General features: G+C 34.3%; 1 protein-coding gene and 1 long non-coding RNA gene across 3 annotated transcripts; one reads left to right on the top strand and one right to left on the bottom strand.

Moving 5' to 3' along the window:
- Positions 1-134: 134 nt before the first annotated feature.
- LOC129000007 (MFS-type transporter SLC18B1-like) lies at positions 135-18,360 on the bottom strand. 2 transcript variants are annotated; one of them, XM_054426848.1, is made up of 14 exons: positions 18,215-18,360; positions 14,753-15,152; positions 13,555-13,650; positions 11,748-11,821; positions 10,708-10,855; positions 10,262-10,330; positions 9,164-9,254; positions 8,513-8,652; positions 7,770-7,963; positions 4,062-4,157; positions 3,400-3,474; positions 2,294-2,387; positions 1,645-1,836; positions 135-610 (listed from the first exon to the last, which is right to left on the bottom strand). In XM_054426848.1, exons 1-13 carry the CDS (start codon positions 18,244-18,246, stop codon positions 1,654-1,656), a joined length of 1,692 nt encoding a protein of 563 aa, XP_054282823.1. In that variant the 5' UTR covers positions 18,247-18,360; the 3' UTR covers positions 135-610; positions 1,645-1,653. The 2 variants fall into 2 exon arrangements, with proteins under 2 accessions (XP_054282823.1, XP_054282824.1); XM_054426849.1 differs by lacking the exon at positions 18,215-18,360 and adding an exon at positions 17,702-17,756.
- On the top strand, positions 1,737-9,853 carry LOC129000008 (uncharacterized). The gene is made up of 3 exons (XR_008491331.1): positions 1,737-1,861; positions 8,653-8,740; positions 9,773-9,853. It is a non-coding gene; the product is annotated as an uncharacterized LOC129000008 (long non-coding RNA).
- Positions 18,361-22,944: the final 4,584 nt, after the last annotated feature.

Here is a 22,944-nt window from a genome sequence, read left to right on the forward strand (position 1 = left end):
AAAAATGACAAAAAATCTTATGTAATGTATTGTATTTTTTAACTTTTCTCAAGATTAAAGTCAAGAAATATCCCAGGATAAAAAAATATCAAACACCTTTAACAGGACTTAACATTTAATTTATTTATTGATTCTATGTTTACAGTGAACACTTATTGGAATCTTATTAAATAATTTTCATTAGCAATAACATCTATAGTTAAATTAACACTTAATACATCTTACATTGACTCATAGAAGCTTTAATTTGATTTGGGTGTGAGTACCGCAAACAGATTTGTGAATAATTTTTATTTTTATTATTTTTTATTTTCAAAATTATGGCAATTCTATGGTTTAAAGCTAAGTACTAACCTACCTTTTGGAGTAACAATGAAGAAATAAAACTATTAAAACTTAACAAATCAATTAACACTTATGTTTTACACTAAAATAAGTATTCAGAACATGACTATCACATTCGGTAATGCTACAGAATACTGTACTGCCTCAGATCATTTCTACCTTAGGAGGAATTGTTAACTTATGATACTTGACTGTGAAATAGAAGTAGTATCCTATGTACAGCTATTTACAAGCAGTTGTGCAGTCTTCGTAGTAGGATCAAAACCTGAAACAAGAAACTTTTTATTTAGTTTGAACAAAATTTTGCAGTAAGAAAAAAAAGTTTAAAACATATTTGAGAGCAAAGTTAGATTGATTTCCTGCATTTTACTGACACTAAAAAAGTGTGGTTGTTCTTCAAGTTTCTTATAGTTTAATAATTTTGATTAAAGCATTTTATGACCAAGTAAAATATTAATTCTGGTGTCAATGGCATCAGTTTGAAAACAATAAATAAGTTTAATGAAAAGAAGGTTATTAGAAAGCCTATATCTTCATAACATTCTATTTTATGGTTCTGAATTCTCTGCAGCGGTCAACAGGGATGTCTGTCGCATATGTGCGTCACTTGGTTTGTGGATATGATGATTAGTGACGTCATATGATAGTTGACAAAACTATATTTTTACTTTGCTGCATCACTGGCCCGCAGTCTGCAAGCTGTTAACCAAGTGACACCCGGTCTATGTGTAATATTAAAATGTATACCTCGGGCCGTGCGAATGATTTGAGCTTGAGAGTCACAAATATGTGGCGATCGGTGGCAAACGTGTTAAATGCATGATAATTTAAGTGTATGTGTAGCCAAATGATTACTTACAGTGCTCGCCTTTAAATCTAAACGTCGATGGCTCGATTCCAAGTGCAGTATGAACTTTTCCACACCCAGAAGGCCTTTCATCCGGATATCAATAAATTGTATCAATTAATGATTCTATCTTCCAAAAGCTCAGCGATAGTAGATAAGACCAGTATTTTAACCAATACCTCACAAAAAAAACCTTTAAAATGTTAGTGTGGCTATACACACACTAAAAGAATAATCCTGTATCTTTCTTCAGGACTTGTACTGTTGAAAGCACACTAGAAGTCAGTTATTCAATGCATAAAATTTAGTAAGTAGGCCTAACCTTTGTAACTGCAAATACCTGAATCTTTTTCGGTTACTATTAGTTGCTTAGTACATAATTGTTGGTTATACATTTCGATGCTACATTTCTTACAATTTTTTGTCGTTACTTTAAGTGACAATTTACATACCACTCTTGGTTATACAGAGAAGGCCATGCTGTTCTGTGAGACTGGAGCCAATGTCAGGACACACTGGTCAGTACAGGCTCCGTAGTACATGGTTGGGTTCTCCAGTAGTGGCTTCTTCTGGGTACTCTTTTCACTCTCCACCTCTGCGGGACAGAAATGTCTGCAGGAGAAGTATACCAGGCTGATGACCATCTGGAACAAATTACATTTGATAGAGGTAAAATTATTTGCGATCATCGCATATGGATTTTTTATCATATAATTTGATTTGATCCGTTTTTTCATGCTTTATTTATTTGGGTCATTTACAGCAGTGAGTTGAGTGTAATAAGAGTTATAAAGAAGTAAAACTTTAATATTCATTTTTAAACACCCGATATAAGGATAATTTCAATAATCCATCATCTTGTAACCCAATCGTGCTCCAGATTACAGGTAGCAAAAGATTTATCACTTTAGTACACTACTAAAGTGACGATTGTATGGAATGGTCTTAAAAGGAGACAAAAAGAAATTAACGGATAAATAGGTAAAAAATTTAGTTGAACACATGGTAAAAATTTTTAAATACATAGAACATCAAATTTTTAAATGGCAAGGGACACTAACAGAGTTTTAAACTTGATACTGGAACTCAAAACAGTCTTACCATGATGAAAGTTGAATAAGCCATCCCAGTTGTTAAAATGGGAAATCCATAGTTCTGTAGAGCAAAGCCTCCAACTGTTGGTCCAATCATTTCGCTGAAAACATATTTTATTTAATGAAAGTTAAAATGAAAGTTCTCTGAAATACAATCTAAGAAAAAGTGAGTGTATTTGAAGTCTAAGTTAACACTTGTTATGAGAGTCATAAATGGTTTAGTGTAAGAGTTACCTAATTTGGTTCCTAGGTTCATCAGTCTACCCACTTTTTTTCACACAGTTAATACACACATTAATTTAACACAACTTTTAACAAAGGCATGTATAGCATGTGTAAAGGCAACTGTTCTTGCAATTAATCATAGTGCATGAAGTGTTCAAGGCTTTATAAAGGTGTTCAAAAACACTCAGGCTTATTTGTTTTTCTAATTGACAGATTTTACAAATAGTAGGGTGAATCATGGTTCAGGTGAATTACAAGTTTTCCAACATTATTTTGTGTTGTGTCATTACTTAGCTGCTTTCGTGGAGTAGTATCTACAGCTGTTTTGTATATCACTTGCTGACTATATTCACTACACTAGTTATTCATATGTTTTCACCACACTATGATGTTTTAGCTGTTTTACATACATACATTAATTTGTGGCTGAAAGTAACGTTTTGCTGGCCATGCCAGCTGCCATCGTCATTTGGAGACCGAGCAGGTTTTTACATCCCTAGGGCAGCAAAATCAGCTGCCCACTTACTTTCTTAAAACATGAATGCATATTAAATACACAATCAGTATCCATAGCATTGCAAATTGCAATAGAACTGTTTTATTGTCACCGATGCCTAGCAACTATTCATTATTATTTTTGCTGATTCCTCAAATTATTTCTTCACATAAACTTAGAGTTGTAGCTGTGTTGACTATCAGTGTGCATTATTATAATGGTGAATAGGGTATAGTGGTGAAAAATAGCGTTTGTACCACGGACCGAAATGGTTTTGCAGCCCTAGATCTTTTTTTTTTTGGTGGAAAAACTATCTCGAGCCGGCAAAACCTCATTTTCGGCCCTAGGTACAAAATATGCTATTAAGTACTGTAACTTAGTTTTTTGCTTACCCCAAAGAATACATACAAGACCAAGTTCCGGCAACCAAGCTGTAAGTAGTCACGTGTCTCTTCAGACCTCTCTCCCTAGAGAAACATAATTTTGACATTTAATCTTTCCTTGGTAAACTTTCATCGTAAGTAAATTGCTTACCGTTTATACCTTTGCCTACCTTTTTATTTGTTTTTTATCCACATTATCTAACAAAGATTGCACAAATGTATAGTTGGATGAAAGATCAATTTGATCCCTAACCAAATCGCAGTGTATAGGACATTACCATTACACATTACAAAATAAGTTTGATTCATACATTTATGTACAGTACAAATATTTTAAACACAATTGATACCAGCTGTTATACTACAACTTGTAGCTTAACACCAGTGGCAGTGGCAGATCCATAGAGAGGCGAAAAGAAGCTATAGCTCCCCCCTCGGATGTCCACACACTAGATAAAATTGTATTTTATAGCATAGATTAACTGTGAACTCCCACCTGACCCCTTAGCCACCGTCTGGTATCGATCCTTGTTCAGCCACTGCCCTTTGGAATGTAATTTTGACAAGTCAAACGCTGTTTTTTACATTATAAATTCTAATAGTTTTAGTCATTGTAATGTTTATGTATTTTTTAAATAAACCAACTAGTGGTTCAATTATAAGGTACTCACACTGCAAAGTTGAGAATCGCTTGATAGGTCGGCATCAGAGTCAGAGCCACTGATATCCCCAACACACACAGCGCTACCAGGTCCACCCAGAGGGCGCTGTGACAAACGTTAACATTTAAAATCAATCTAAATGTCTCACGGTACGTCCAGAGTGCACGCCGATTCAGATTTTCCAGGGGAGGAATGGCACTTGCATTCAAATGGGAAGTGACCGTAATGGCTGCTGGTTTGCGAGCCCGTGCAGCCACCTGCTTACCGGAATGAAATCTTTATTCTGGTTTCAGATTCCGATTCAGATTTTGCTCGTACGCATACTATTTGATTAAATAAATTTTGATTTTATGGTAAAATATTACATTTTTTCATCCTTACTTTGTTACTTTTAGGGTTACCACTAAACGCCCTTCAGGAAAATTCTTTTGTAGGTTACAAAAGTTTCTTATAATACAATGTCCAATTTTAATAATAAGTTTCGGTGGTTTCGGGCTTCATTCAAAGCAATATAGAAAGAAGCTCTATGATTCCTATGGGAAAAGATATATACAGGGTGTTTTTTTTAAAAACTTGCATCTTTATTTATGTAAAAACCTCAATAGATAGAAATATGCAGTTTGCGGGAATCATCTATTGAAGTAGGGGGCCCAATTGTTTTGAATTCAACGTTACATTCATATTCCCCCCCTTTCCCCCCCTGCCCCCAACTTATTTTTTTTAAATAGCAAGGTACCCCTTGTGACATATCAAATGAAAGAGCATGAAAAAAGAAAATGTTTGATGAAAAAAAAAATTAAAAATCGGTTAATAAATTTGCAAGATATTTCCCCCCCCTTCCCCGCAACTTGATTATTTTTTTAATAGCAAAGTACCCCTTGTGACATATCAAATGAAAGAGCATGAAAAAAGGAAATTTTTGGTGGAAAAAAATTTAAAATCGGCTCATGAATTTGTGAGATAATCCCCCCCTTTTTCCCCTACCCATAACTTGTTTTTTAATAGCAAGGTACCCGCCCTTGTGACATATCAAATGAAAAATAAATTTCACCAAAAATTTCCTTTTTTCATGCTCTTTCATTTGATATGTCACAAGAGGTACTTTGCTATTAAAAAAAAATCAAGTTCCGGCGAAGGGAGGGGGGGGAATATCTCGCAAATTTATGAACCGATTTTTATTTTTTTTCATCAAACATTTTCTTTTTTTATGCTCTTTCATTTGATATGTCACAAGCTACCTTGCTATTTAAAAAAAATAAGTTGGGGGCAGGGGGGAAAGGGGGGGAATGTGAATGTAACGTTGAATTCAAAACAATTGGGCCCCCTACTTCAATAGATGATTCCCGCAAACTGCATATTTCTATCTATTGCGGTTTTTACATAAATAAAGATGCAAGTTTTTAAAAAAACACCCTGTATAATATCATGAATACAATTTTTCACTGGCTGTAACTTCACAACAGTTTCAGACGTTATGTTAATTCCTCATCCGACAATTCCAAAACAATGACTGACTTGCTTCTTTGCTAACCAAGTCAGTACCGGCGGTGTATTTCCTGCTTCCACTGTGACCACCAACAAAATATCTGACTCAGATTAACCTCGTGCCGAAAATCTAAATATGAATCAGAGTCCACTCTAGACGTACCCTTAGTTTGTTATAAAAAGTTTGAAACTTTTTGCATCCCGTCTATAAGATTTAAGATTTGTTTATCAAATTTGTGTGATTTCATTTTCAACTCTGAAAACATGAAGGGAGCATGAGTGGACGTCTGCTCCCCCATTTTTACAGATCTAACTCTATGCTTTCTTGGAGGTTTTTACCTTCTACCATAGACTAACCAATACAAGTAGACTTTTCATCCCATTGTAAAATTTGAAGCTCGTTTTTCGTGTCTAGTTTATGTATGGTGACACTGGGCAATACAGTGACACTGAGTGTCAACAAAATTTTGATTCTATTATTTGAGGGTTAATTTCTTGATTTGTGGTTTACAGTTAGGTTACATAACCAGGGGACTAAACTAGGGGTTAAACTAGGTTTTAAATGACTGAATTAACAGGAAACAAATTGTAAACAAAACACAACCTCTACAGTGCACTGGACAGAACTGACAATAAAATCGTGTTCAGCTGTTCCAAAAGGATGAGAAATCTACTAAGGGGTCCCTTTACTAAGAAATCTACTGCTTCTACTTCTTAATTCGAATTTCTAACAGTAAGAATGAATTAATTGCAGCTGATGGACTCCTAAAGTTTCAAATTCCTCAACACAAACATGCAATTTATAAAATGTATTAGTTTTTATCAACTTCTGATTTCACATGTCTGCAAGTCTAGACTGTTGTTATTTACATAACAGCAGCGTAAGTGATATTGTTATCAATGTGCACGTTAGACTTGGTTCTAGTGATGATTGTTATGATTTTTTACAACATAACGTTTCATATTATAAATGTTAAATCTGCAACAGTAAATTTTACAAGCAATTTTATATGAAAGCAAATATTTTGGAATATAATGTTATGTTATGTTGGAATATTTTGAATTTTAATGGTAAAAATTCATTCCAAGGCAACATTTATGGAAATGAAGTAACAACACTCTATTGAAAATTAATTGTTCTGTTGACAGGATTAAATTAGTGTTCATAAAAAAAGGAGAAATTGTACTTTTCTTCTGACAAATCGTCGTTTCCAGAGACCTTTTTTTTTCAAGGATGTTTTGTCTCAATTTGGATCACAATATAGCAGCAGCATCAAGCTTAAATAAAAATTATGTGATTTTCAGCTTAAACACATTATAATCATGCATTTGGGACTGTGTTGAATCAATAATCAAAACCATTACGAATATTTCTAATCATTTGCCTTCTCAATCTGCTCAAATCCCTGAACTTTGACTTATTTTGTGTTTATCATTCTCAGATTATGTAAAATTCATGAGTCATGTTATATAAGTGTGTGTTAGAGGCATTTTAAAACTAGGTGAATTATTGGGACTTATACATATTTTTCAAAACTGTAAGGAATATTTAAACATAATGTCCAAAGTTAACAAATTGAATTACTATTACTGTTGGTCTTAAACAAATTACAACACCCCGGGTCCCAGCAAACCTGTACACTTTCATCGCGCAAATTTCAATTTGTCTGATTAGATTTTTAATCAAATATTTCCATAAACAGGTCATATTGATTCCAAGTGTTTTTTTGTATTCAGATTTTTAATGGTGATTATCCTATTAAAACCCATCAAACAACAATGAAAGATCATATTTTCACAAAAACTATTCAAACGATTTCGATTAAAATTTAGAATGTTATGGTCCTTAACTCTAAACAAAACAGTTCAACCCCCAACGCTATAAAATTACGGTTCAAAGTTATTGCAACTTTTGTGATTTCCCCCGTAGAATATCAGTTACACACAAAGCTTAACTATCACTAGGGTTGTTGATAAGCTAATGGAAGAAAGTATGTGATACTGTTTATTTTCTCTACAGTATCAAAGTCAGTAAAGCACTATTTTTCTTCTTGTCGTAGGACAGTATAGGCTCTAGCCAAGTATTGTTTATCATAGTTCTTCAGACTAGGCCTAGGGGTTGCAGCATTATTATTTTTTAGATAAAATCTGTTGGTGATCGGCAGAATTTGAACGCAGGACCTCAGGGACTGAAGTCACTCGCTCTACCTCTAGACTATAACTGGAACTTACTTAGGCTTGGAGGTAAGGTGGGGCGAAGGTCCAAGCACCAGCAGGCTACCTGTTGAAATAGCCAGGCCTACCACCATCATGGACCAATGATTGTTGAGCTTGTCAGCCAGCCAACCCCAGAACAAACTGAACACTGCGTAGACTGAGGAGAACAACAGAAACACAAACCCGACCTGCCGACTGGTCAATGAGAACTGCAACAACATAAACAACACGAACAACAATCATCACAAGAACCACAACAAGACAGATGATTCTGTGTTGTAACATCAGTTGAAAAGTTGTAAAAGCCGTCTGTCTTAAAATAGTTATTGATGGTAAACAAACCACTATATGGCTTTATCTGCTGAAATCATCAAGACTTATCTTTTCAACCTGTCAGTGCAGGGGTTTATTTTCATCTGAGCAAACTAAAGGAGCACATAATCAATGAGTGTTAATTTAATACTTTTCCGTGACATTTGGATTGTTTGCATGACACATGCATGGTGCGGAATGTGTTTTCTGATTGGAACGTGCCTTTGTTCTGTAGATATCCCTGTAGGGCGTCGCCTATAGTGACAGCTACATGGTGAAATCCATTAGAAACTATGTTTTTATGAGTTCTCTGCAAATAAGAGAGCTCTTTCCCTCAACAAAGAATTGAAGTTCATAAAAACACAATTAATAAAAAAGCATTTTAATAATTTTTACATATTCTTGTTTGAAAGAAGTTGATTTATTTTACTTGTTTTGATACTTACCGTCTCTAAATGAGGTTCCAGCACCGGGTCCAAGAATGACCAAACATTAGAGCTGATCACAATGATTATAGAAACAACAAACACAGCTGGGATCTTAACAAGCTTCCAAAAAGATCCTGAAGGGTTGTTTTTTGTTTCAGCTGAAAAAAGGAAAAAAAACAAAAATATCAGTACGATATTTTTTTGGATCAGCGCTAAAGTAGGAGGATAAACAATTTGGGAACCAAGGTATGCATTTTTATACATTAAATATAATAATATATTAATCAATAACCAAGCTTTTTGTCTTTCCTCAATGTTTGTCTACAAAAGTATTGGCTAAAGCTATTTTTATTATGAGTAAGAGAGAATTACATTCCCATTCCATCACTTTTTCTTTTTATAACATCAGTATATCCCTCCCTTCTGAATTCACTCTCCAAATGTGTTTCCCCATGGTAAAAATACACCTCTGTCTTCAAAAATTATCTTCTCCCACCCCCCACCCCCCTCCTGGGAACTCCAATTAAAGTAAGATGGCGACAGAATGTCCCCTTGGTAGAAATCCTACATTCATCTTCCTACAGCAGATATGCATACATATGTTTGTACCTCCAATGTTATTAAAACAACAATAAAACAATGTAAAATTAATTTTTAAGGGTGGTTTACCAGAAGCTGGAGGTAGAACCCATATATCCAGTGGCACAACAATGAACATAATCCCTCCAAGGATGAAAAATGGCAGACCAAACCCTCCAATCTGGAATGTAGACAAAATATAATTACCGTTTTTACAGAAATATCGACTGAAGGATTAAATTAGGCACAGAAGTAAGGTACAGAGGAAATATTCAAGGACACTTTTAAAAGTGATGGTGTCCAGGGCAAAGTCCAACTCCGCCCCTTTCCCTCATGCACTACAACGCTCATGGTGGAGGAAGACCTTTTAGCTGTGCATTATGAATTTCTTTACAGTTCAGGCTCTTCCTTGCGTGTCACAGGTACCTTTCGGGCCCAATATACCAGAGCTGAAAGCGCATGGTCGTCCCATTAGCGTGTTTCCTCGATACCTAACTTCTCGGCGGATTAGTTTACTGCCAAGTGCCAACACATTAGGATACGTTTTGTCAAAAGAAAAGTGAAGGATGAATGTTTACGAATAAGATGTTTTACTGACTAAGATCAGCTGTTTCCTTAAATAGTCCTTTTAACAAGCCCAAAGATCAAGAACAGCTGGGTACTTTTTCAAACCATTAAAAAGTTTGTGACTTTTTCCAGGATGGTAACCTACAGACCACTACGGAAGTGATTGAAAGATGCAAACAATTATTCATCATTAAAAAAATTCCTATTTGCTACATTTATTGATACTTAAGCAAAATCATCAGTGAGTTATAAAAACGCATCAGTGATTAAACCAACTTGACCTGAAACTTGGATAACATGTTATCTACAGGTCAAAATCCTACTGAGCAATCAAGAAATAACAAACATCAGCTCAAACATGTGGTTTTACTGTGTAATAAATTGTTTATTTTAAAAAGAAATATAGAAGTATGGATAATTTTTTTATGAATATTTTGTTTAAGATTGTGTTTAATACAAATTGAAATTGAAAAAGCATTTTGTAAAACACTGGTACTGTACTTGCAATATAAGAGTGGATATCCAATTTTTTTTTACTTACCAACCGTATAGCTTTATAAAATTAATAACAGTTTTGTCTATTTAATATAAGTGTAGTAAGAAGAAGTATGTGGTACTTACCGAGTATAAAATTCCTCCTATTGCTGGTCCTACACTCATCCCTAGACCTATTACTGTCTCCATTACACCCTGCAAAAAATTAATTGGTTAAGTAGAAAAACAAAACCTAATACAATACAATCCGAAGAAGGGGAGGGATGTACCAAAATATGTATTTGTATTTTTAAATTAATCATTCCGATATTAATTTCAACACATTGTTGAAAACATAATAATACGTTTAACACTGATGTTAGACATATTATACAATTTTATCAAACCCAAACAACCTGGATGGGATTTTGCGAGGGTCGTAGAATGACATGAGATGATCAGGAGGTTATAAATCAACACATAGGTACAGATTTTCATAAAATTTGTACCTCAAGTGTGGTCTGTAGCTCTGTACACATTTAGACATATGGATACACATACACACACACTGACTTTTTTCTCTTTCAACTCACCAATATTGTACTTATGTTGTCGGGGAAAGTCTCCACGATGAAGACAAAACTTGAAGTAGAGAAAGCACTTGCGCCCAATGCTTCCATTCCCCGGACTAAGAAAGCCATAACTGTGAAAAGTGTGTAATCCATTATGTGAGGAAGAAGTCTGACAAACAAACAAAAAAACTATTTTATTATTTGAAAATATAACCTTTTTTATTGTTGGAATTATAACCAAATGCAAGTTTGAATATTTTTATCATTAGTATCAAGAAATTGAATTAACTTATATCAGTTTTACCTTCATTGTTGTTCTAGGTAAGGTGTTTGTGTCACCCTATTCATTTCTCCACCTTGAGATGTCTTCAGGGGTCTTCTTGAATTCACCTTCCTATCACCTAGACTATACTGTATTTACAAACATTTTTACTCACACACAGTCATTATAGTATCGTGGTCAGGTCGATCGGATAACATAACGACCACACTAGTGACCTTGAGTATGTGTGTAAATATTTTTGTAGTTATAGTCTAGGGTATAGTTTTAGTGATAAGAAAATGAATTCAAAAAGACCCCTTAAGATGCCAGGTGTACGAATACATTGGTGACACAAAATTCTTACCTAAAAGAACTCAGGCAACAGCAACAAAGGTAAATTTTTTATTATAACCAGAACTTTTTGGTGGGAAACTTATATTACTGTAATTGGAACTAACTCTGTACTCTAGTCTAAACATTATCTTGGTAATTTTAAAGGGTAAAAAAATCACAGTATTGATAAATAATCTTTTAATAATAATAATAAATCAAAAATTTTAAAGAAAATATAAAGATCACATTGACATAGGCGCTTTTAAGAGGCAATAGAGCGTAGCCTAAGGGAGTTATTTCAGCCTCTGTAGAAATCTACACATCAGCAGCACCTAAGAGCTTTCATTTGATACCAATTCAGTACAGTTAATAAATACAGGTTAAAAGGTCAAAATATTGATGAGAAAAATCAATTAATTCTTTCAAAACCGCACCTTAAATAGATTTACAAACAAAATCTCCTTACCCAAACAGAATGTTGCTGGCTGCTGCTAGCATGAGACCCCAGATGTAAAGAGGTTTGGCACCAATCTTAGGTAACTGAAGACAATTGAATTATTTTAGGTTCATTTTCAAGTCTCGGTATTGCCTAAGAAAATTCCCAAACTTAAGAACCTAAAGAAAACTCAGGACAGAGTTGCCAATGCCATCCTCCCTAAAAATTCTAAGAATATAAAACAAAAATCACAAAAGTTTATGATGGTTTTAAATCATAAATTTTATTAATTGATACAAGACATGTGATCAGCTGCATTATTAAAACTGTCAATAAAACATAAAAACAAAATCAAAACAAAACAGAAACAATATTTAAAAGCAACATATATTCTCCCAAGCTAACCTTATCAGAGGAAACTCAACTTTGAGAGAAGCTCCTGCCTAAATATTCGGAAAATGAAAACCACTTTGCAAAACTACAGATCAGGGCCAATCATCAAAATGAGCTTAGTGTATTACGGTATATAAATAGATAGATTTGCATTGGTCTATAGCCTCTTGATACCAATTAATATATTTTCACCACACTATGATGTTTTTGGCTGTATTACATACGTTTATTGGTGGCTGAAAGTTACGTTTTGCTGGCCATGCCAGCTGTCATCGTAATTTGGGGACCGAGCAGGTTTTTACAGGCCGGGGCCGCAAAATCAGCTGTCCGCTTACTTACTTAATGAATGCATTTTAAATACACAATCAAAATCCATAGCATTTTAATAGAATTTTGTCACTGTTGCCTAGCAACTATTTATTTTTATTTTTGCTGATTCCTCAAATTATTTCTTCACATAACCTTAAAGTTGTAGTTGTGTTGACTATAGTGTGCATTATTATAGTGGTGAATAGTGGTAATAGGAAATAGTGTGGTGAAAAATAGCGTTCGAACCACGGACCGAAATGGTTTTGCAGCTCTCGATCGATTTAAGTTCTCGACTTCGTCTCGAACTTAAAAGCTATCTCGAGCCGGCAAAACCTCATTTTCGGCCCTAGGTACGAAATATACTATTTCACCACACTATGATGTTTTTGGCTGTATTACATACGTTAATTGGTGGCTGAAAGTTACGTTTTGCTGGCCATGCCAGCTGTCATCGTAATTTGGGGACCGAGCAGGTTTTTACAGGCCGGGGCCGCAAAATCAGCTGTCCGCTTACTTACTTAAAACATGAATGCATTCTAAATACACAATCGAAATCCATAGCATTGCATAGAATTGTGTTATTCTCACCGTTGCCTAGGAACTATTTATATTTATTTTTGCTGATTCCTCAAATTATTTCTTCACATAACCTTAAAGTTGTAGTTGTGTTGACTATCAGTGTGCATTATTATGGTGGTGAATAGTGGTAATGGAGTATAGTGTGGTGAAAAATAGCGTTCGTACCACGGACCGAAATGGTTTTGCAGCTCTCGATCGATTTAAGTTCTCGACTTCGTCTCGAACTTAAAAACTATCTCGAGCCGGCAAAACCTCATTTTCGGCCCTAGGTACGAAATATACTATTATTGATATTACAAACATCTGATTTACTACCTACCAAAAAAATGCTGAGTTTCTTTTTATAAACAGTTGTTTTTTTTTTTGTTCTATGTAATTCTTTTAGGGAAAAATCTACCTTTGACAGCGCCTCGCGCCCTAAAGAGTAAGAACTTTTAAATTCTAAAACCTTATTGCAAAATTAAAAATTTAGACCTTTTTTTGACCCCTCAAACTTTGAAGTTAGTCCACAAATAAGTGAGAAGTATAGTGTTTAAAAGAAATGGCTTCAACTTACCATCTTGCCCAAAAATGGTGCGGTGAGAGAGACGATGAGAGCATAAAAGCTGAAAACTAGCCCAGAAAGTGATACATCCATTCCTTTCAGGTTTGCCTGGAAAAGATCATTTAATCAAGATTATAATAGTTGTCACACAGACAGTTTCAAGTGTGTTAAATATAATATTTAAAATGAAGATAGTGATGGAACCAAAATTAATGAATAATGAAAATAAGATACAAAGATCATAACTTGTGAACCTAAAATCAAATGTTTCCGTAGCCTGGACCAAAACACAACGATCGAGAACATCTCTGTCTAGTTTACAGTAGATTTGTTTAGATCAAACTTGAAAACCTTCTTAATACAGTAACCTTTTTCTAGAACACCTTAACCACTCAGAGTCCTGCTACCAGAATGTATATTTTCATCCGCATAACCTAAATTTCTTGCCTTTAAACATTGGTTGTTTGACATAGTAAACTGGATAATTTCTAACCTTGAGAAAATAGAATTTATTAATGGTAAATTTACATGGAAAACTAACTGACAATTTAAAAATTGTTATTTTTTGTTTAAGGGCTTCAATTTTACTGAACCTTTTAGTCCTCAAACACAAAAGTTAAAAACCTAAAAAGTAATATAACAGTAAATAAATGATTTGTTTGTTGTATTTAGTTATCTCTTATCTTTCCAATTCACATGGAATAGGTCAGTTGATTAGTCAATGGAACTTTCCTACGATATAGAATAGTAATATTTTATTTATGTTGAGGAAATTGTACAGGACTTTTCTATTTGATAAAGGTGTATTTTATTTTATTTTAATGAAGTCAAAGTGTTAGCCTACAGATGGTTTGGTAGAAAGTTGTAAATAGCCTAAATTAAATATCAATCAAAGAATAGGATTGGTTAAGCAGCAAGGGTTTTATCCAAACAAAACTTAATAAAAACTGTTCTTCAGCAAACAGATGAATTCAATAAACTCACACCCCCACCCCTTCTTTTATAATCTCCCAAACATTTCAAATTTTCCCCTTCTGAAATTTTCTACCTAGAATTTGCTGCTTGAAAACTCACTTAATCATCACCAACAATCAAATTTTATTTTTTTAAACGAACAGCTTACTGCAACACAGTGTAACATAAACTTGTGACAACCATTTACAAAAACCACTCAATCGACGAAGGTGCCATCTTACCTTTTCTATCTTACCTCTTTGGGAAAGAAAGGAGCCAGGATAGACATAGAACAGAAACTGAGAAAGTTCCCTAGAGCTAACGTCAATAACACAAGCACTTGTTGTTTTGAAAACTCGCTAAGCTTCAGGGGTTTTGGTTTGGCTGGGATGTGTTCGTCTTCTTCATCGGGTGTTTGACACACATGATTTTCCGAGGCAGGTTTTAAGACACATTTCGTCTTGACGGAGTGAGTTTTGCAGAACAGTTGTCTCTGAGGAGGTCCGGCCAAGTCAGTCGGAGATCGGATGGACCGTTCCCCAGGGCGGCAGAAATGTGTGAGACGATCGGTAGATTTGGAGTCAACGATCGCTATGACGAGGAGATCATCTCCTCTGTTTGACGTGTTATTGTTTCGGGCTCCATCTTCCACATCACTGTAAAAAAATTATATTAGAAACATTAACTTAAGGATTTTTTTTAAATTAAAATATTGTAGGTGCATTTCCCCCCCCCCCAAAAAAAAACAAAAAAAACTTGCCTACAACAAATCAAATCAAAATACTCTTAATTCCGAAAATCAAACAGTACAATAGAACAATACATTACATGGAATTATTCCCCCGGATAGACTGTTGATCTGTAATCGGGGGAAGAGTTAATTATGTTAGAACATAGCTTTTGATACGGTAGTGCTGTTTCCTAACAAACTTTTTTTGAACAAACCACATTTTCTTAAATGTTATACGCCCATGTAACTGGACGTTTCAACACCTTCATTAGATGGCATTGGAAATAGATTTTGTATTTTCCAAAGTAAACAGTAAAATGGATCATAGTAGAATGAGCATCATGTGTGTATTTTTCACACTTAAACATATTTTCCTACTGTTTTAGGATTGCATACTGAATAGTCAAAGATTTAAGTTTCAAAATTCATTCAAGAGAACTGTGTGTGTGCCTAGGTGTTATGACCTGACCCTTGTACTGTGCTGCCCCCCCCCCCCTCCCACAACCAAAAGGCCATGTGTTCAGCTCCTGGCCGACACAACTAACTGTATGGTTAAACTTGCTCCAACAGAAATGATTATTATATCTATCATTCACTTCTTGTCAATCACACCACTCATCCTACACTCCTTTCATACTTGGCTTGAAATATATTCCTACCCTACATTCCTACATTCGTGTGGTCGCCATTTCAAAGTAAAGTATTAAAGTATTAAAAGTAAATTGAATTATCATTCATCCTCATGTAAAATGAAAACAATTCTTGTTTTTCCATTTTTGATTCCATCTCCAGTTTAAATTCCTAAATTAACAAAGGTTATTTAAAATATTAGCAACCCAGCAGACACACAGGCAGAGTTTGTCTATGTCTGCTGATTTCACAGACAAATGATAAATAGTTACAAAACTATAAAGTTATTATGTTTGTTTTGTTAGTTCTTTTCTATATCATTCAACAAGTTCACAACTTTGTTAATTTTTCTTTCTGTTTTCCTGATTACTTGTTTGTAAAACTTAATAGTTATAGTTAAAATTGTAAACATTTGTACCATGTAGCAAATTTAATGGTAAATCATCCATTCATTCATTCATTTCTTGATCCGTTAGAAAGATTCATTAATTGAAAGCCTGACAAAATGACAAATCTGATTCTAAGATCAGTCATCTTTAGAAACCAGTAACTATGTAGAATTATAGGGTCTTAAAGTGGATACTTAAACCACTCATCGATGTATGCATTGATGAAACCACTATGCCAACTATGACAAACTAAACTCATTTAAACTTAAATTTAAAGTGTTAAGTAATAAAAATGCCATCCAACACCATTTAGGGCTGAATAGGTTTATAACACAGTTTAGTTTGCAAATATTTCAACATAATTTTGGTTTTGTGAATACAATTGTCGTGTTTACTGTCCTATCAGTTCATCAAGTATTTGTACTTTGACACAGTGTTATCATTTGCTCCGAACCTAGAAAACTTTTTACTGTGTTTGATTTTTTTAGCAGTTTACAAATTAACCAGAATTAAGTACAACTAAATTATGCACTGCATATTTAATCATTCTTGCTGTTTAAGAAGGTTGTGATTGATCATTTCAAGTATTCTATTTAGCTTTTGCTTTATGAGTGATGTATTTCCTTATCTATGTTATCATTTATAGTTATAAAATTGCTATTTATCCACTTCAGGTAACACTAGAGTCGCTTATCCTTTGGTCTATTAAGATAAAAACACCGGAAAAGATGTACATAAATTTACAGATATTATTTTGTCATGATGCCAAAAATCAAACCCTTTGTTGTTCAGTTATTACTAATGCATTCAACGCTACTTGTTTGTTTATTTATTAATCTATGAGGGTGCAAATGCTTGAAATTTAACTGTTGGTACACAATACGCATTGACTCAAATTTTCTTTGTTCTTTATTCCCATGAATCTGTAACTGTATTTATTTGAATTGTAAAGAGCTCCTTTCAAAACTGCTCTAGGTCAGTCATATTCTTCTAGCAATCTGACTTGAGTTAATGTGTTATTTAATTTATTAGTCCAATATAATATGGTACATTTTATATTATTTTTAAACATATTTTGAAATATATTTTTTCTTGTAATTCACGATTACATTTATTATTGTGACATAATTAAGCTAGGGAACTTATGACCAGAAGACATTTTGTCGTGGACAGTATTTGTTTTTTTATGTTTTTCTAGAATAACTTAAGTGAAATAAATTGTTGATGAGGGATCCTATATTAAAATGTACCTATATCTTCTATGAGCCATGTCCAACAAAACAGCTATGTTTTCTCTTAATTGTTCATAAGAATTGCAGGGGAATACTATGATTTCTTAACTTGTATTGAGCTAGATTCAAAATTAAAATGTTTCATTATAACATTTGGCTACAAATAATTCAGTTTATCATTCAGACATATTACATAAAATACAAGAGAATACACAATAACTTACTGTGGTATTTTGATGTACATTTTAACACTGACATTGGATGCAAATTATTATTTACAGTGTCTTAAACAGGATTAATCTTGTAAGGCTTCTTATTGTTCTCCCCCTCATACACAGAGAAATCATATCTCACATATGTTATGAAACATATAGAATGAAATATAAAATAAACAGGATTGTTTGTCAATTATGTTACATTTGACTTTGTAATGTATACTAATCCTTTAAACTTTCCTTAAAAACGTAACTCAAAAAGTTTCTCTGATTCAAGTGACATATACTACTAAACAATTAAACATACATACTAAAATCTTTTAGTATGTTTGGTATAATTTTTTATAAATGTATGCATTATATTTTTATTTATTATTGTTGGCTTAGTAAAAAAATACTATCTAGCTCACAGTTAGCTATCACTTTTCATTATTTATCTTAAGCAATTTTCAACCATATCTATATTACTTAAATTCTGATTTTATTACATAATTAATGAATAAGTAAATAAAATATGTCGACCTAATAATCGGTGTGTCCCCAGAAGGCGGCATCTTATACTGTTCAGTTCCACCGTTATCACTCCACTGAAGGCTGCTAAGCACTGAGTAGTACCGTAATCAATAGATAACTATCCACAATGTTCTTCTATGTCTGCTCAAAGCACTGTTGTCTAGTTGTCCATATCATTTGATAACCATTGGTCATTACCGCCCTGACCTTTTTGGAAAAAACTTAACTGATAAGTGAACCCCGAAAACTAGTTAGAGAATATACTGTATTATGTAAATCAAATATTTTCGGTTGGTTTGGTTTTGCAAATGTAATTTTAGGTTAGGAATTCGTTTGTCAATTATTGCTCTGTTGTTTCATATTGATTGAATTTCAATAATTTAAGTTTGATTGTATGGAAACTAGTTTTGAAATATATTGTTCCAAACTTATTAGGTTTCATTTAAATTTGTAGTGTGAGCCAATTGTATTTAATGTATTCAATTAAATTAACTTTGCTATTAATTATTGTACAGTCATACAAAGTTTGATAAACTTTTAATTTCGTTAAGGTTTAATGATTTGTGTGTTTATCAAAACACAATTTAAAACATTTTTGCTCCATATCTGTTAAAAATAAAATTGAGTACCGGGGACTGGTTGGCGTGGTTGAACCATATAGACAAATGGTTGGACGTTGATTGGGTTTAATAGCTTAAAACAATATCATAAATAAAAAGACATATTTTAGAATTTACAAACAACGTTTTATTACAAACCATTTAATTGCTGAAATAAAAACAATTCACATTCAGATTCTTTATTCATCACAATACATTTTCCTCCCCAGCAAGTTAAAACCGGTGGCATATCAAATCAACATCTTAAAACTAAAAGCAAAATAATATTCATGATACAGTATTCTTTTGGCAAATAACTTAATCTTGAATGCCTTAATTTTATATTCATATTTACATCAAAGTGTCACAAGAAATCATTTTATACATTAATATACTTTGTTTAGCAGGAGGAACTGAACTTTATTCTTAAACTTATGATCCTTACCAATATTCTTTATCATGTTTCAATGTTTATGGCAGCTTATTATATATTTTTTCCCAACAAAACTGAGGCAACTTTTCAAAGAAAGTCCTATCTATGAATAGGAAACTGAAAATGACTTCTGTTCATTATTGTGAATATATTGTTGATCTTCCATTATCATATTAAAGTTAGATTTGAAATAAAACGCAGATATTTCTTAATGTACGTGAATGGTAGTGTTGAAGTTTTGAGTTCCTTAAAAATAGATTTACAGAATGTTCTAGAAGTAGAATTGGTCACGAATAGAATAAAATAGAAAAGTGCTTAATAGAATACATATTATGTACAGTGCATTATATCGATTTGATAGTATGATATATAGTGCAAATATTTATTGACAATATTCTTATATGTAAAAGTATGCAATAATAAATATATATGATCCCAAAGGATTACAGAAGTTTTCCTCCCTCTAGTCATCGAACCCTGTGTTGTTCATTTTAATAATTTTCCACGGTTACCAATGACAGCAGATGAAAAAAAAATGTTTTAAAGTAATGTCATCAATAAATACCCCCACCGCAGCAAACCTGCAGACTAAGCGAATTTCCATCTACACATCTGGAATTCCACTAAATTATTTCCTTAAAATTGTCAGATTTATTTCCTATTTAAATATCATTAATATTTAATGAGTACTTAGGTTTGCTGCTACAGGGAAGAAAATAGGGGTTTTTTATTGAAATATTAATAGCTTAGTATGAAGTAAACAAAATTTCATTAAAATATGTCCAAAGACAAGGAAGCTACAACACTTGTATTTATTCTCCATAAGAATAACAATAACATGGTAATTTTAAATTTACACTATTTTGCGATTTGTCCGTAACCGTTAGGCATGCAACAATGCTTCAATATACTAAATTATTTGTTTTTTTGAGCTCTACAAAATGGTTTTGAAAGAAATTGCAAAATGTTATGTTTTCAGGGTGAAAAATTAGAAAAACCCATTTTTACCCCATAAAATCCCCCATAAACCCCTGTTCCCATAGTCCGATCATGCTGGTTCGCGAACTCGTTCGAATAAATGTAGGTTTACACGTTTATATCAAATTTGATCAAAATCGGATCATTTTTGCTCGAGTTATCGCGCTAACGGACACATATATATATGTGAATTTGAACGGATGGTGTTTTTGGCCTCTGGGGACCTCAAAACGAAAAACTAAATCGGTCACGGGTCCAGAGGTCTTACCATGAGACATACGGTAATAGCTTATGCCATATCAAGGAAATTCGCTAAAATCAATAGTTTAAAAACAAACCCAAACAGATCAATGTTAAAAAAATAATAATTTTTAAAAATTTGCAATTGTAGGCCTATACTAGACAATTTTGACGTTTTTAAAAGTGTGTTTTTACTGTAGCATTTTTTAACGAGATTTACATTAACGTAATTTTAAGAGTCCAAAATTAATATTTTTGTGTTATTTGCCATCGTATTTGTATTCTACCATAGGTACCTCGATGCGAAGAGAGACTACCGTCAGCACTTAAGTAGAGTAGATCAGGGAGTATCAGTGAACCTTCGTTTCTTCTGGGGCCACGTAAATTCCATTAGAAACTCTTCCTCGCTGCCCTCACGCATGTTTTACAATGACGCCGAATCCAAGGAGCCCCAAGGGATGTGCGAATTGTTCAGGGATTTTTTCTCCTCAGTGTATGCGAAGCCAGCGGAGGTATTTGTGCCTGCTAGTGGTGATTACCTTGGAAACTCCGCATTTTCAGGATTCTCACACCAAGAAGTATTGAGCAAGTTGAGGAAGCTCGACGAGACCAAAGGGTGGGGCCCTGATGAAATTCCCCCTGTGGTTTTAAAATATTGTGGTGGTCTGTTGGCGGGGCCAATTTGTGACCTTTTCAATGCGTCACTGTCGTCTGGTGTCTTCCCAGAATCTTTGAAGTCGGCATATGTTGTTCCCCTCCACAAAAAAGGGTCCGTTGAAGATGTTGCTAATTATAGACCGATCTCGATTCTACCTGCAATTGCCAAGGTTTTTGAGGACCTCTTCCTTGACCGTTTAAAGCTTAAACTGGCTGGCTTAATTTGCTCACATCAGCACGGTTTCACAAGCGGGAGGTCTACTGTGTCGAACTTAACGTTATTTCATTCCAAAGTACAGGAAGCCTTCACTGTCAATAATCAGTTAGATGCCATATATCTGGACTTCTCCAAGGCTTTCGACACGGTAGACCACACACTACTTTTGAGAAAACTGCTTGATCAAGGATTTGGAAGCACGGAAATTAAGTGGCTGACAAGCTACCTCTCAAACCGGCGGTCATTTATCAAGTTTGCTTCGGCAACTTCATCAGAATTTATTGCATACTCTGGAGTTCCCCAAGGATCGCTGCTGGGACCCTATCTCTTTTCACTCTTCATAAATGACCTACCCGAAGCTCTCCAATGCGATTCACTTCTGTTCGCTGATGATGTGAAACTGTTTTCCATCATATCCACTGAAGAGGACTGCCTACGAATCCAGAAAGATCTGTGTGTGATTGACCGCTGGTGCGAAGATAACAAGATGAAACTCAACACCAAGAAATGTCAAGTGATGACCTTCCACCGGAATCTCTCCCCCATTGTCTACGAGTACAACTTACGCAGTGAGCCCTTAACTCGTGTACTGCAGGTAAAGGATCTCGGTGTCACATTGTTACCTTCATTGAACCCTGAGTTGCATGTGCGAAACATTTGCAGCAGAGCAAACAAAATGCTCGGATTTGTCTTCCGCTTTTCAAAAGGCTTAAGCGACACGGCCTTAAAGACTTTGTACTGCACTTTGGTACGCCAAATCCTTGAATATGGCTCTCCAGTATGGAACCCCCACCAGAAGTTTCTCATAGAGGAACTAGAGTCTATCCAAAGAAGATTTCTCCGAATGGTGGGTGTCAGGAACGGTCTTCCCTATCGTCAGGTTCCCATCGAGGAAGTATCTCGTGATCTCTGGGACTCCAATCTCTTGCTGATCGCAGATTCACGGCTGACGTTGTACTGCTGTCAAAGATCCTTAACGGCATGATCGACTGTCCCGATATGCTGAGCCAGATCCTGTTCAGGACCCCTTCAGCCACTCGCTCCAGAGACCTGTTCGCTAGGCAGCAACATCGTACCAACTATGCAGCAAACGACACGATGTACCGACTCCAGAGATCTGGTAATAGCGTCGCCGACGTCGTTGACTTTTTCTCGGACAGTATACCAGTGCTCAAGAGGAGGATCGCCAGTCTGCATGAGTTGTCTGTCTAGGAGATGCTACAGCGGAGGGAAGACATCTCACTCTGCATAACTTCTTAACTGTAAAGTCAATTGTTAATATTACTATGTTATACATCTCTATGTCAATATCAATCAAATTGCATGTAACCCTTAGGGACCATTGTAATCCCCTATCTGCCCTTCAATAAATATTGCTACATATATATATATATATATATATATATAAAAAAAAAAAAAAAAAGGCAGAAGGCAGAAGGGGACCCCCACAATCACACATTGCTTACTTTATATTTGGCCATATTTAGGCATTTTTAGTTTGGTTAAACATTTATATGCATGTTCGTCAGTATCTTGAGTTCTTTCTTTCTTATTGTTCAAATGTGAAAAAATGGAGTTTTCCGTTGAAATGTAAAATAAAAATAAAATAAAATAA

Source organism: Macrosteles quadrilineatus, unplaced genomic scaffold, assembly GCF_028750875.1.
Source record: "Macrosteles quadrilineatus isolate MER2022 unplaced genomic scaffold, UCM_ALF_1.0 Scaffold_8__2_contigs__length_117827958, whole genome shotgun sequence".
NCBI lineage: Eukaryota > Metazoa > Arthropoda > Insecta > Hemiptera > Cicadellidae > Macrosteles > Macrosteles quadrilineatus.